The 14299-nt window shown below is 40.6% G+C and overlaps 1 protein-coding gene across 1 annotated transcript; it reads right to left on the bottom strand.

The window, feature by feature from the left end:
• Window positions 1–386: 386 nt before the first annotated feature.
• On the bottom strand, window positions 387–13222 carry NSRP1 (nuclear speckle splicing regulatory protein 1). The gene is made up of 7 exons (XM_086859502.1): window positions 12902–13222; window positions 11796–11883; window positions 5543–5599; window positions 5254–5385; window positions 4513–4720; window positions 3820–3928; window positions 387–1983 (listed from the first exon to the last, which is right to left on the bottom strand). Exons 1-7 carry the CDS (start codon window positions 12919–12921, stop codon window positions 963–965), a joined length of 1635 nt encoding a protein of 544 aa, XP_086715628.1. The 5' UTR covers window positions 12922–13222; the 3' UTR covers window positions 387–962.
• Window positions 13223–14299: the final 1077 nt, after the last annotated feature.

The raw sequence follows: 14299 nt of genomic DNA, 5'->3' as shown, positions 1-14299 counted from the left end.
GCATTTCATTTTACTCACACTTTTTCTCACTGCTCAGTCTGCTGACCAAACTATTAGGGAAACACCAATCTCTACCCCTTTTTTTTTAATATGTAAATTCACTTTATTCTAGCATAAGAGTGATAAACCTAGAACAAAACAAAGTGAAAGAAACAATTTTAAGTGTTGAAAATCTATTCCAAAAGCTACAACCACTGTCAGACATCCTACTTACCTAGTTGGAAGATAATTTTATGCTTGAATATGAACCTTTGAACAGAAGACTGACAAATCTAAAATATCACTTAACAAGCAGATACAACTAATACATGAAAACACTCATCTACCTTATTCCATGCAAAAAAAGATGCAGTAAAATAACCTACACATGAAAAAAGACCCACACATCTGATCCAATATGTATCTTTATTGACTGTTTCTGTACATCAAGTCCCCAGATCAAAACCCACACATAATATAAAATTCATATCTCAATATGCATATATCTTACAAAACTCCACTCTACATACAGAAACCTCCAAGATCATTATTCAGGTTGGTTTTCTTGCTTTTTCACCCACTTTTACAGGTTTGCTTCCCATTTTTGAGAGCAGCCATGGGGAATGAGTCATCCTAAGGGCTGAGAACATCTTTGTTTCAGCAGAGTTTTGGCTGCTGAAAGGAGCAGGGGGATGCATTCTCACCTTATATTGTTCAACACTCCCAGGTCTGTCCAAAATGTCCATGTACCAAGGACATGGTACTGAAGGGCAGGGAGGACAGTCAGCCACAGTTAACATTTCAACTGTACAGACAGACTAAGGGTGTGTGTCAAAGAGACCCACTGATCCATCCCAAAAGTTCCCTTAAGGGACACACAACTTTTCAAAGGAAAGCCAGGAATAAATAGGTAGGATGACCTGCAGAGCAGTGGCCTTTCCTCTTGGCTGCCAGCCCAGGTGCTTGTGCCCAGCCCAGGGCCATCAATCCTCCTCCTTCTCGATGTAAGGTTTGGTGCTGACTCGGGCCATCTGCCGGGCCAGGTACCGGTCCCGTGCTGACATCACCGTCTCCTCATTGCTCCTTTTGGCAAATTTGCTCAGGTTCTCAGGTGCTTTCTGTGCTTGCTCTTTCTCATCTTTCTCTCCTTCTCCAGCTTTACGTTTCTGCTCAGACATTTCAGAGCTGGAGCTTCCTTTCTCGTCCACCTCTCTGTCTTTTCCCCTTCTCTCTTTTCCCAGATCACCATCTCCATCTCTTTCTAAAGATGTAGGAATACTTTCCCTCCTCTCTCTGTATTTCTTTTCATCATTGCCATATTTCTCTCTCCTCTCCTTTGCATGATCTTCCCTTTCTCTGTATTTCTCTCCTCTCTCCTTCTCTCTGTCATTATATCTGTCTTTATCATTTCTTGTTCTTTCTTTCTCTCGTTCCTTTTCTGAGCCCTTCTCTCTCTCCTTTGCCCTCCTCCATTCTCTGCCATGTCCCTCCCTCTCTTTTCTTTCCTTCTCCCTTTGTTTATCATCTTGATCTTCCCTCCTCCTGTAGTGATCTCTATTACTGTGATCCCCGTGCCTGTGTCGCTCTTCCCTTTCCCTCTGGTGCTCTATTTCATGGGTCCTACTTCTCTCATAATCCTTTTCCCTGTACTGTTCATCATTTCCCCTTCTGCCTGGCCTGCTCTCTCCCCTCTGGTGACCTGTTTGAACTTTGGTGTGTGGCCCTTCCTCCACACTGGATGAGCTTGGTGACCTGGAATGCCTCTGGCTTTTGTGATGTTTAACCTCCTCTTCACTGCTCACAGAGTTCTCCCTTCTTTTTTTCTTTTTCAAATTTACTTTACAATGTTTGTGTCTCTTGTCATCATCACTACTATCAGTTCCTAGGTCAGTATCAGCATCTGGATTATTTTCTTTCTTAAAGGTCTTCACTCTTTGTCTTTCCAATGGGCATTTGTTCCCTTCGTTGGGTCCATCCTGAGTGTTGGGTTTTTCTTCCTTTATCCTACATTTTTTACATTAGAAAAAAAAAACAACATTAAAACACCTGAATGCTTGGACTTTTCTACAAACTGACTTCTGGTCAGGACTTAGGCAAAAGATGCAGCTGAAAAATCCAGGGAAGCAAATCTGTCTGTGGCTCAGGCTCCAGGAACTCAGCACGAAGTATCCATATCTGCCTCACTGGTGAACGTGACCTGAGGAATTTATCTGAAAGAGTGACTATAGTAAAGTATGCACAGCCTCCATCTAAGGAAAAAAACATTGATTTGTGTTCCTGTGTAAGCCTGCTGGCAAGTTACAGGTTTTCCTGTGTGTTTGGCCCTCTATTCATGTCAAATAATTATCCAGAAAAGAAGCACATTGTATGTTTTGTTGACGGAGGGAGGAGCATGGTTTTTTTTGATCTAGTATTTCTGAAGACCTAACTTGTGGATAGACAGAAATTAGTAACTTTTAACAGCTCAATTATTCTTAATGCAAAATGCTGACCCATGGAAGGGGTTATGCTTTGTCATTCTCTTCTGGCTGATGAGGAAATCCATGTTGATTCACACAAGCCATATCTCTTCCATTTAATCACACAGCTTCAGGAACAGCCTGTGGGGTACTCTCATAAGTCATCACACACCAGCGTGAGTCTTTGTCTGCTGAATGCTTGAAGGCATGGACAACCTATGAACAACTAAAAAATTACACTGAAAAGTTTGGTAATTTACTTAGTAATCCAACTCAGAGGTGGATCACTTTAGGGACACTTCTGAGATCTGAAAATTGAGCTGTTTTCTCTCTGCATCCTGCTGTATCACCATAAGCATAAAATTAAAATATACACCTGAGTTTATTTGAAAGCCTTGCTGGGACAATTTGTTTCCCTTGAATTAATTTTATGTGCCGCTAAAGGAAATTTCCTTAATTTGATAGATTAAAAATCCATCATTTCAAATGCTCTCTACAGAGTACAAAATCACATCATCCTGAAGACTTCATGGAGAACTCCCTTCAGGCAGCTGAGTAACTTCAGTGATCACTTTCTTCACTTAGGCTAAGAATTTACATTCTAACGGTCCAATCTCAGATCTAGAAGATCTCTTGAAGAAAGCTCCATTTTCTTTGTGATAGCAAACACTTAACTAGCGACATCCATGCTTTAAGCCTCTATCAAATGAGGTTTAACCTGAATTAATTGTTTCAAATGAACAATTGCTGCATACAAGAAACATCCCGTTCATCACATTTATCCACAGGGCAGAATGTTACCATTTCAAACACTGAAATAATTCAGTCTCATCTCATTACTTTGCTTTGGAATGTTCACACATTCAGGTGTCAAAATACTCCCACTGGATTTCCTATATATTTGAGTAACTTTTTTACCACAGCATCAACACTCAATTTAGTTTTTATGCAACTAAATGTGGAATAATTACCAAGTGAAGAGACTCACATTCTTTACAGAAAATTCATAGCATATTCATTTCCTATGATTTACTGCTATTTTACATCTTGTCTTCCTCATTATTCAAAATGTGTAACTTAATACAGATTGCTAAATATTATGAAAACCAAAGAAAATGTAGGTTAGAATAATACCAAGCAGAACTACAATCATAACTGTCATCTTGCTATCTTTCAGACAGTGTCTCTGTCCTGCTTAATTTCTGTGTCACTTATGACTATTAGTTATTTACCAAATAATTCAGTTAATCAGCTGTATGGAATTACCAGTTTACCTTACCACTGTTTTAGTGCTCTTTACCTAATCTTCCAGTGACTATGGGATCACCAACAGTCAAATGCTGCTTTTTATACCTGAAACCCTGTTGAAGTCACATCCTACCTGGCTTCACGGAAGCTGCATTTAGGCATCTCTTCTTCCCCCACACGCTGGTTTAAAAGGTGTCTGTAGAATCCACTGAGATCCCTCTGTTTGGTCACATCCAGGTATGCTGAGAGAAAGGGAGGTAGGATTTACTGTGCCATAAATACTCATCACACACAACTCACAACTGCTGCACACCACCACAACTGCAATTTCCATCCTGGAGGTTTTCATATCTGAAGTGGAAAAAGCCCAGACTAACCTGATCTGGCCTCACAGCAGACCATGCCTGGAGCAGGCAGCTGGAACAGGTGACCGTCAGAGTTTCACTCCAGCCCAGTTCATCTAATGATCCTACATCCTGTGCTTTACATCTACTCCTGATCCTTACCAGAGTGTCTGAGGTAAGGTCTGGAAACATCACTGTACCCCAGTCTTATGAGTCTTCCTTCAACAACTGACCCTCCCTCAAAAATTGAAGTACCAACCCAAACAGTACTGACACACAAACAGAGGAGCTTCATCTGTTCCATCTGTAACTTGTGCAAAGGAAAGTAACAGACCAAGGTTGATCTGATTCAGGATCTGCTCTGGTCCTCTTTGATTTTAATTATCTCAAGCCTCACACAGAGACCACCAGATGAATACACTGTAAATCATGTACAAAGCCCTACTTATTTTTCAGGACAATTATTTCACTATGAATCTCACCCTCGAGAGCCGATTCTCTTCTTTCTCTCTCTTCCTCCTCAGCTCTTTCTTGCAGCTTCTTCTTATAGGCTGAAGTCACAAAAGCTTCTTTATCTGCAAACTCTCCTCCTTCCATTTCACGCTCTTTCTGAATTTTTCTTTCCATTCGTCTTTCTTGTTCCTTCTTTCTAATCTCAGCTGCTTTGAGGATATTATGGATGTATCTGGGCTGAGATAGAAGAGAATAAAGTTACCATGCTGAGAGGTAATTGTGGTGGCTGAGAAAACATGGATTGGGATTGATGGAGATGTTGAATTAAGTTGGTAATGGAAGAAAACTGTCAGGAGAGGGAGAATGTGCTCTCCCTCCATTTGACAGCTATCCAAAACAAATTGCTGTTCCTTTCAGACCCCTAACACAGCACATTTCCCAATATCAAGAGAAGTTGCTGTATTCAATCAAAACAGTCAGCCCATCTTTGACTAGGAGGATTTTTACTCTAAATAAAATGCTTTTTTTTATTATTTTCCATCCCTCTGTCTTCCTAACTGTAACAGCCTTGCCCCCTTCTTTTAAGGAGTGGGAGGCTTCCTTTCATCCCCAGAACCTGACAAGAGCCTTCAAACGAACTAGAATAAGCAACAATGAAAGTATCACTTGTCAGGATAATCCAGCAATGCTTTCATGTTTACAAGTTAACCAGTCATGGTTACCCCAAGCAGGCAGACTTGAACAGACAGGATACATTCTCAGGTATTGACCTTTTTGTCATCATTTCCAGCTAACAATTTGGCACTGCTTTCTTTTTTCTTCTGCTGCATTTCATCATAAATACTGTCATATTCATATACTGTAGCATCTTCCTCTAAAGCCTTCTGAATCTCCAATTTAGTCTGAAACATAAAAAGGGAGGAGGAGAAGATATCAAAATAATAATAATGAAATTTTTACTATTTTCAAATATTTGATTCCTATATTGTTATTTAAACAGATCTATAGTATAAACTTACCCATCAGAACACTGAGAGTAAATTAAAAATAGTCCCTTACCTGTTTCATAGCTTGCTTTTTCAATGCTTCTTTTTGAAGACTTTCCCCAACAGTTGGCTGTGGGAAGGACATATTGCAGAAAAAAATTAATTACATTGAAAAAGATAATATTCTTTTTCTACCATTCCAGCAAACAATTATACAATAGTCCAATTACAGACAGGTGTGATGCAGAAAATACTGAATTCTTTCTGCATGTCCAGCAGATATGCAGCAGTCACAAGCAGAGATACTGACAATCACATGAAAAAAGAAAAACTGTATTCATAGTTAAATACAAACATCTGCAAGGATTTGATGTTTATTTCAACTCTCATTTGTATCACTAGTTGTGTATTTTCAGAAATAAGAGCACAGCTAAACTGCATGTACTTCAAATGTTACTGTTTAATTTCTCAAGATAAACACACTAGAAAATAGCATTACTAATCTTTCCTAAGAAGAAACAGATGCCTACTGAAAATAGGTTTTCTAATCATACTGTCTTATACCAAAAAGCTTTGCATTTTATTTACTTTTTTTTTTTAAATTAGTTTTGACCTAAACTACACATCTATCTTTTCTCAACCAATAGGTAACAGTGTTTATTAAACATATCCACTATAATGGCAGGACAGGTATTGTTGTTTATGTAATTGACTATTCCTTAATCTTAAAAAGCAGAAATAGGAAGGAAAAAACCTTTTGCATTTTAGCAGCTTTCCAAGTTTTACAGCTTTAACTAATACATGCTGTGTGTCACATTTATAAAAGGCAGAGATTCTGTAATTTGTTCTGTAATTTGTTCTTAATAAAATTTAAAAATGAAAACCAAGTAGCAGAGAGCTTGGCAGCAGGAACTAAGATCTTTTGAAATCAAACAGAATTAGCACCATTTAAATTCAAACAGATCCCCTGAACATGAAGGCTTTTAAATTAATTTGATGTTTAAAATAATAACATGCTGTGACCCCTCTTTCTTATTCTATTAAAACTTTAACAGATTATGTCAACAAGGAAAAACAACAAGTGCTTTTCCACAGTTTTCTACAGGACAGACTGTAAACAGTGCAAATCTTTTTTTTTCCCCCTGGTTAATTTCAGAAACAGGGAAGTTGTGCAGGGATGGAGTTTCATTACATGTGACTCTGTGCACTCTGTCTCTCTTCCCTCCTCAGAGGTGCCTTGATTTGGCCCCTGGGCAGTGCTGTGTGAGCAGACACTGGCCCTGTGCTGAGTACCCAGTTCCTCCTTGGCACTGGGAAAGATTAAAATCACAAATTCTCGTCCATTTCTGTTCCTTTACCCAGCTGACATTTTCACCACCACAACGACCACAGGAACACCTAATATTTTTGGGGCCTCTGTCACCCACCCAGGATGGGACTAACAAATAGGTACAGACAGTGATCACCTCTAAGGGATTTTTTTTTTTTCTGCTATGGAAACCATTAGTAATAAAAGTACTTGTAAACTCCTCTGTTTTTTATTTTTTTTTAAATGTCAGAAAGCTAGTATCTCAGAGGAGTACCAAGAAATTCTAGACTCAGCAAGTGAAGATGTTAAGGTAACACTGTCATTATTTGGAGAAGTACATGTTATCACAACAGAATCCACTGACCTCGAGATACCTTTGTTCATCTCCCACAAACACAAGACTTTCTTAAGTAATACTACAATCAAACCTCCCTGAAACACAGAACACTCGAAATATTCCTTCCTAGCTCACTCAAAGCAAAGGATTCAAAGACAAAGAAGAACTCAAAAGGGCACATATTCCCACTCTTTCTGCTGCTATAATTGCTAAATACAGACTTAGATTAAATCCTGTAGCTAATAAAGGGAAAACATGATGTACACTTTATGGAAGAAAAGCCCTGCACTGATTCTGTGCTCATCACTAGAAAGCAGCTGCTTTCTATTACCCAGGTGCAGACAACCAGGTAAGGAAGCAGCCCAGGCCTCAGGCTTAGGAAGCTGAGCCTGGCAGACATGAGCAAGGCACAGAGCTGACTGTGGTATCAGGGACTGCACCCTGTCTGCTGCAGCTTGCTGATTATTTGGACTAGAACTGGATACAGTCTCTTGTTTATTTATGTAGTTGGTTGGTTGGTTGACTGGGGGAAGTAGATAGTGGATTATTTACTTTAAAACCTACAATAATCCTGGCTTAATTAATCTCATATTTACTTCTGCTTTCAACGCTGAAGAACTCTAAGTTCTGAAGAACTGATGTTCAGAAATAGTTTACAACACTGTCTTTAATTCTTTGACATACATCTTCTTTTGAAAAGGCTATAAGTGAGTCAGTATAAACAGTCATTTTAAATTAGCACAGAACACACATCAGCATTACACAGAAAACCTCAATTTCCTCCTGGGTCTTGGGAAAGAAGATGGTCCTTTATTTGACACATTGAAGGTCATCCTGAAGCTTTCCTCTGTGGGAAACCCTTACACTGGTTTAACAGAAAGGTACCTCAACAGTGAAGAAACTCCCCTGCACTATCCCAGAAAGCCGGGCTCAGTGAAACACAAAACAGATTTTGCAGTTACTTTTACAGAAAAAGCTCTATTTCACCAAAATATCTGAAACCCTGCTTAGAATGTTTTCCTTGTCTGCCCACATGGAATAAATGCACTGATCTACAAAGATCAGGTTAACACTAAAGTAATATATAATCCTCATTATTGGACATATGATGGTAAAGAAGTCCATCTGCCATTTCTCCAGACTGGCAGTAAGTTTACAGAAAACAAACACCTTCCCCAATGGTTTATGGTGGACAATTTCCTGTTGTGCTGTGAGCTCTGATAGATGAGAACTTCCTGTCCTTTTGTATTGTTTACTTATCAACTGCCCATTTATTAAAGGCCCTATAAGCTCAGCAATCTGTCTCATACTTCTTCCCTCCCTCTAGTCAAGCTATTCTTCTGAAGCACAAAGTTTATAGTTCAATATTTTCTGGAAGGCGAAAACATTTTAACCCTATCCTGTGAAAGGACATAGAATCCATGCAAACCAAGGAACTCTGAGAAATAAGGCTCTCCAGTCTACCACTGCTACCAGACCATGGAATATAGCTTGTAGACAACTGAAAAGGTTATTAAAAAAAACCAAAACAAAACATGAATTACCCCAATCTGCTAACATTTCTCATGGTTCTCTCCATTAATTAGCTCCTCACTCTAAAATGAGCTACTTACACCCTCATATAAATGGAATTAGGAGTGAATCCTTTTGGCCCACCCTCACAGAGAAATGTACAATCCAAGTACAACCTGAACATGAGACTCCAGTCGTCATGGAGCTAAAAAACAAAAATCACATCAGGCAACAAATTCCTCTCACACAATATGAGTCATGGCTACTAGCAAAAGATCAAGTGAATGAACATGAAAAACAAGTCATGTACACATAATTAGCTTTTCTCAGCACTCCATCCTGGTTTCCATAAACCAGATCAAGGACTTCCTGAACTGGAGGATGCACCTTAACCATTGTTTCACACCAATCCTTTAATTTGACTAATCCTTTTCTGAATCCATTTATATTTCTGGCTGTGCCACAGTATTCTGTGGTAAGGAGTTCCACATCTTAACTACACAACTTCCTTTTGTTTAGATTAAACCAGTTACTTGGTAATTCCATAACACAAGCTACTGCTCATATTATGAGAAATGGCAACATCACCTTACTTCTCTGAATTATTCTTGATTTTACATACATCTTCTTGAGCTACTGTTTTCTACTTCCTCCTTCTCAGAAAACTCCTTTCAAGGAGCCCCTCTACTCTACACAATCTTACTCTGCATGGAAACTGCTGCATAAACTCTGGTCAGCACCAGCATCAATTACTCAGCAGATCCTTTTAGTCAGACTCTTCCTTTGAAAAGTTGCAAAGGGAATGGAAGGATCCATAAGCAAAAGCAAAAATCTGTGCCTATAATACAGAGTTTTCTGTTTATTTTCAGTTTCTGACTGCTTAAACAATTTATCTTTTAAGTGGTACCCACCAAATCCAGCTGATACATTCACAGAACTGTTCACACAGTTCCACAATTCCCCTCCCAAATTTAGCACCTACTGAGGTCTATGTACAGTTATTTTTTCATCCTGTATTAACAAATCGGTGTTGAAAGACTGGTACAGTACAGGAACATACACTTGTAATTCTGGTGCAATCATGTAACAGAAATTTTATCTGCTGTACCACACAGATAATTTCAACTAAACTCCAAAGGAAAAAAGGAACATTGAACATAACACAGACTGTCAAGCCACCTTTTCCCAGTCAACACTGTATTTCCAGAAAATTTCCATCCCAGATGCTCTGTTCCTTATGAACTAACAAAAAGACCAACTTCAGCAACTAACAGACATTAATGTACTTAACCACAAGGAAAAAAAAATCCAAATTCCTTCAGCAAGGGTAGAGGCAAAATCTGAGTGAAAAATGCATAGTAATGGTTAAAAAAAAGGGAGCAAAAGTTTGGTATCTAATATATAATCACAGACAAGTCAGGTGTGCTGATTTCCCAGCACAAACTTTATTAGAGTTCAGTTAAAAATACATAATCTCTAGACATTTGAGATGTAGTTCTGACTGATAAAGTAGCAGACAGGAAATGAAACCCCTCCCAAATGCTGCTCCTTATCTTGAAAAGCTCTGAAATCATTACTGAACTAATAAAGTAATTCTGATTTTTTTTTTAAAAAACAATCTTTTTTGATAAAGGCAGTTATGAGATTATTACTTTTTGCTGGGTATGTACCATACTGATGAGCAAAACAACTTTTAAGAGCTTCTATAACAGACTCTGACAGTGAATCTGTCAGCTTTTCTGAACGGGAGGATACTTTTTAGCTGTTAAGCTAAAAGGTGGCAGACAGCATCACATATTACTTTAACTAGAATTATTAGCATTCTTTCTTTTGTTTCAATGTTTAGATATTAAGAGAAGATGAAGAAGTGAAGAAATACAAGAAGGTTTCCAGACCTAGCAAATAATATTTAATGACAACAGGTTGAATGAGGTTTATTCCTGGGATCTGGAAAATGTGAGGTCACATCCTTAATGCAGAGAAAGACACCAAATTCCATGCAACAGGGAAAATGCTCCATTACCATCTCCAGCAACTGTATCTAAAGGAAAGCCTCTCTTTATAGCCACAGTGGAGGGATGCACATCTGAGGATCACAGCTAAGTGAGGAAAGAGATGGGATTTAAAACACATTCCTGTCCTGTTTCCTGTAAGCTGCACTGAGGCAGTTTCATGTTGAGGGTTGAGTGGACATCACTAGAAAGGTCCTCAGCCCTTTCATGCTCTGTAAAACAGGAGCTCAGACACTTTCAACAGCAAAATTCCAGATTTTGTAATGGAACCAGGTACACATGGGCTGGGAAATGCTAAATTCAGGCTTTCTGTGATATAAAATTAACTACTGCTAGTTCATTAAAATAAAAATAGATTTTAAAAGTAAATATTTTGGCTAGTCAGAAACTGACCAAAATTATTTGACATTTTATTAGCATTGCTTTTCTTCACCCAAAAGAGCAAGCATGGAGCAAAGCTCTAGGGAGGAAAGAACATATATGAAGCACAGGGCTCTGTAAGCCCAGCCCATATCGCAGCCTCTTCCTGGACATTTCCCATGCTTGCAGCAGCACATCCAGGTGGGATTTACACAGCACACAGTGCCCTCTACTGGGGCAGGTACAGAGTGACCATTTTGAACCTACTACTTTGAAAGAAATTAAAAATTAAAGATTATAGAAAAGAACACTCTCATGCAATATCATACATTTTCTCTTGCTTTAGAACTTTTGAGTTGTACAGCTTTGCTTTTGTTCCCAGTATGAACATCATAAAATCAATTACATCAAATTTGGGTGGAATGAGCTAAAGGATGAAACACACGTAACTACCACACTTTAAAGTTAGCATTTGAGTGAGACCTATTGATTACTACTGGTCTTTCTATTTGCAGGCATTCACCAGTGACAGCCAACAAATCTCTTTACAAGCTACAGTTAACTCTCACAAACAGGTTGTCACATGTCCTGAACTTCTGCAAGAGTTGACAGACAGTAACAAGGAATGATCACTTTCATGTAATGTGTACTAAAGAAAATACAGATCATATTTCACACCCAAACCCAAAACGATGACACATCCTAATGACACTGCCAAAACCTGATGCAGCCATTAAGAGTTGGACAGATTTGCAGAACAGCAGGCAAATTTCAGAAGAAAAATTGTTGAACTGACCTCTTCATCTGACTCCTCTGCAAACACTGAGAGCTTCTTTGAAACAAGATTTTTCTGTGGCAACTTTTTGGGCATAATAAGCCCATATCTAGAAGGGGAAAAAAACCAGTTACCTTTAGTATCACAACATAGCACATTCCAAACCAAAAATCTGCCATTTACCATTTGAGAAGTAAAAGGTCAGCATCAATATAATGTATCAGGTATAAGTGAGCAGCCTTTGCAGCACAGCACACCTGCCAGGTTCTCCCAGAGCTACAACTGTCTTTTGCCATATAAAGTTTCTGGATGCAATGATTGTCCTAAATTAGGACCCATATCCCTCTTGCCTGGAGTTCTCCAAGTATTGTTCTCTTCACTCTCAGAAGTAAGAAATTACTGTTTAATCTATAGGGATTTCGTCTTAATCTATGCCATGCACTATTCCATGGCTACGTTTGCAGTGCTATAATTTCTTATTTGGCTGGCAATGTGTCCACATGTGCTATGGCAAAGGATAAGATTTACAGACAGATTATGTCGTGCTGAGATTAACCACACATAAACATCTCTTCTGACAAAAGTCCATTTCTGCGCTAAACCCACTTCCCTTTGGTTCTGAGCAACCTCTAAATCGGGGATTTCTTGCCCACCTGCCTTTCCCTGAGTCTATCACCGAGCCAGTAGACCGCCCCAGCGTGTATGGCTGAGCTGAATGGAACACCCCAGCGTTCTGGGGGTACCACGGCACCCCTGTGACCGCTGTCCGCCTCCATGAGCCCTGAACCCGCCCTCAGCTCCGTCCCACCCGGCCGCCAGGGCCGCTGCTCAAGGGTGGCAAGTGTGAGGGAACATTGAGGAGATTCTCCGCCTTAAGAGTGAAAAACACCCTCGGGCAACACCGCCGCAACCTCAAGCTCAAGCCCGCTGTTTGAGTTCTGCTTGTTTTTAATAAACACAGTTTTAAAGTCAGGCCAACACAGCCAGGCCGCGCGGCGGACACCTGGGACAACTGAGCCCCTGGGCAAGAGTTTTCCAGCGCTCACCCTCAGCGCGGCCCCCAAATCCCCCCCGACCACTGCCTCGGCCCGGCGGGGCCCGCCCGCCCCGACCCTGCCGGCACTCACTGCTTGCCCAGCGCCGCCATCTTGTCCGGCCGCCTCCCCCGCGCAGCCGCTGCCGTTCCGCGGCCGCAGATTCCTCGCGGCCGAGTCCTCCCCGCGCACTTTCCCCGCACGCCCCGGGGACCCTCACGGCACTGCGCCGTGCTCCGGTTCCGGGAGGGAACCGGAGAGCGGGCGGAGGGGGCTGGAGGCGACGGGGGATTTTTTTTTAACAGCTCCTTGTCGAGAGGCGAAAGTGCTGATCGGGGAAGGGCGCTGGGGGGCGCTCCCTGAGGGGGGAGCAGCGCGGGGAGGCGGGGGCGCCTCAGGGCAGCGGCGGGAAAGGTCCCCGAGGAGGGAAAAGCTCTGAGGGGGAAAAGCCCCCAAGACGCTCCCGGGGCCGCCGGTGGTCGCCGCTCTCGGGGCCGGGGCTGAGGAGCGACGCTGGTCCCCCCCAGCCATCACCGAGCTGTCGCTTGTTTCCCGCTAAAGAGTGAAAGAGGTGGTTAATTTCCCAAAATGCTATTTAAAAAGGTGATTCTTCCAAAAGGGATGTTACTGGAAAGATGAAATCTCACTGCAGTCAGTACAGTTGCTGTAATCTCAAGCTTTATCCCAATAAAAAAGCTTTTTGTGCTATATTAATACTGTTGGGCTTTTCTGCAAAGTGTTCATAAGAACGTTACAAAATGCTGATTAACAACCTTTATTTAAAATTATTCCTAAAAGGTCTTTTAAGGAGACTGAACCTTGAAAATTAACGCTGTATCATTTATGAGCATTGTAATTTGGGAGCCATAAAGATGTCCCTGCCTCTCGTCCCATCAGAATTAATTTTAAAAACCCATAAAACTTTGATTAAGCCTTTAAAATTCAGTAGCTATACTGGCTAAAATTCTTCCCTTTAATGTTTCTATTGCTTTTTCTTGATAATCCTGTTAGGAAAATTAATCCACAAACACCAGAGGTTTATGTCCAAAAAAGGAGACAGGGGAGTCCTTTTACTTTATTTGAATAAAGGGAGAGGCCATGGGGCATTCTCCTGGGGTCTCCCAAATTTTTGGAGGGCGCAGCCTCCCTTTTATCCTAATTCCCGTCTGTATGTCCCTTCTCTCTTTCCCCATAGGCTGAGGTACTTGAGAGGTACAGACTTCCCAGAACGCCTGATACCTGGGATACCCCCTCCCAATGCACAACCCTTCTTAATTCTTAATTCTTGTGGAATTTTATGGTGTTTCCCCAGTGTCTCTTTCATCTTTCAGTGGAATCCACCCCATTGTTTCTGTTATTTCTCAGTGATAGCTTCATATTATCAGCACAGCTTGTTTGTAAAGACAAACCTGTCATTCCTCTCAATCCTTAACAGACTCCCTATCACCTTAACTCATAATCCCTAACAGAATTAAGCCATTTTAACAACAA

Source organism: Cyanistes caeruleus, chromosome 21 (assembly GCF_971803275.1).
Source record: "Cyanistes caeruleus chromosome 21, bCyaCae1.hap1.1, whole genome shotgun sequence".
NCBI lineage: Eukaryota > Metazoa > Chordata > Aves > Passeriformes > Paridae > Cyanistes > Cyanistes caeruleus.
The sequence above is the reverse complement of the archived record's forward strand: the minus strand, read 5'-3'. Positions and strand labels throughout refer to the sequence as shown.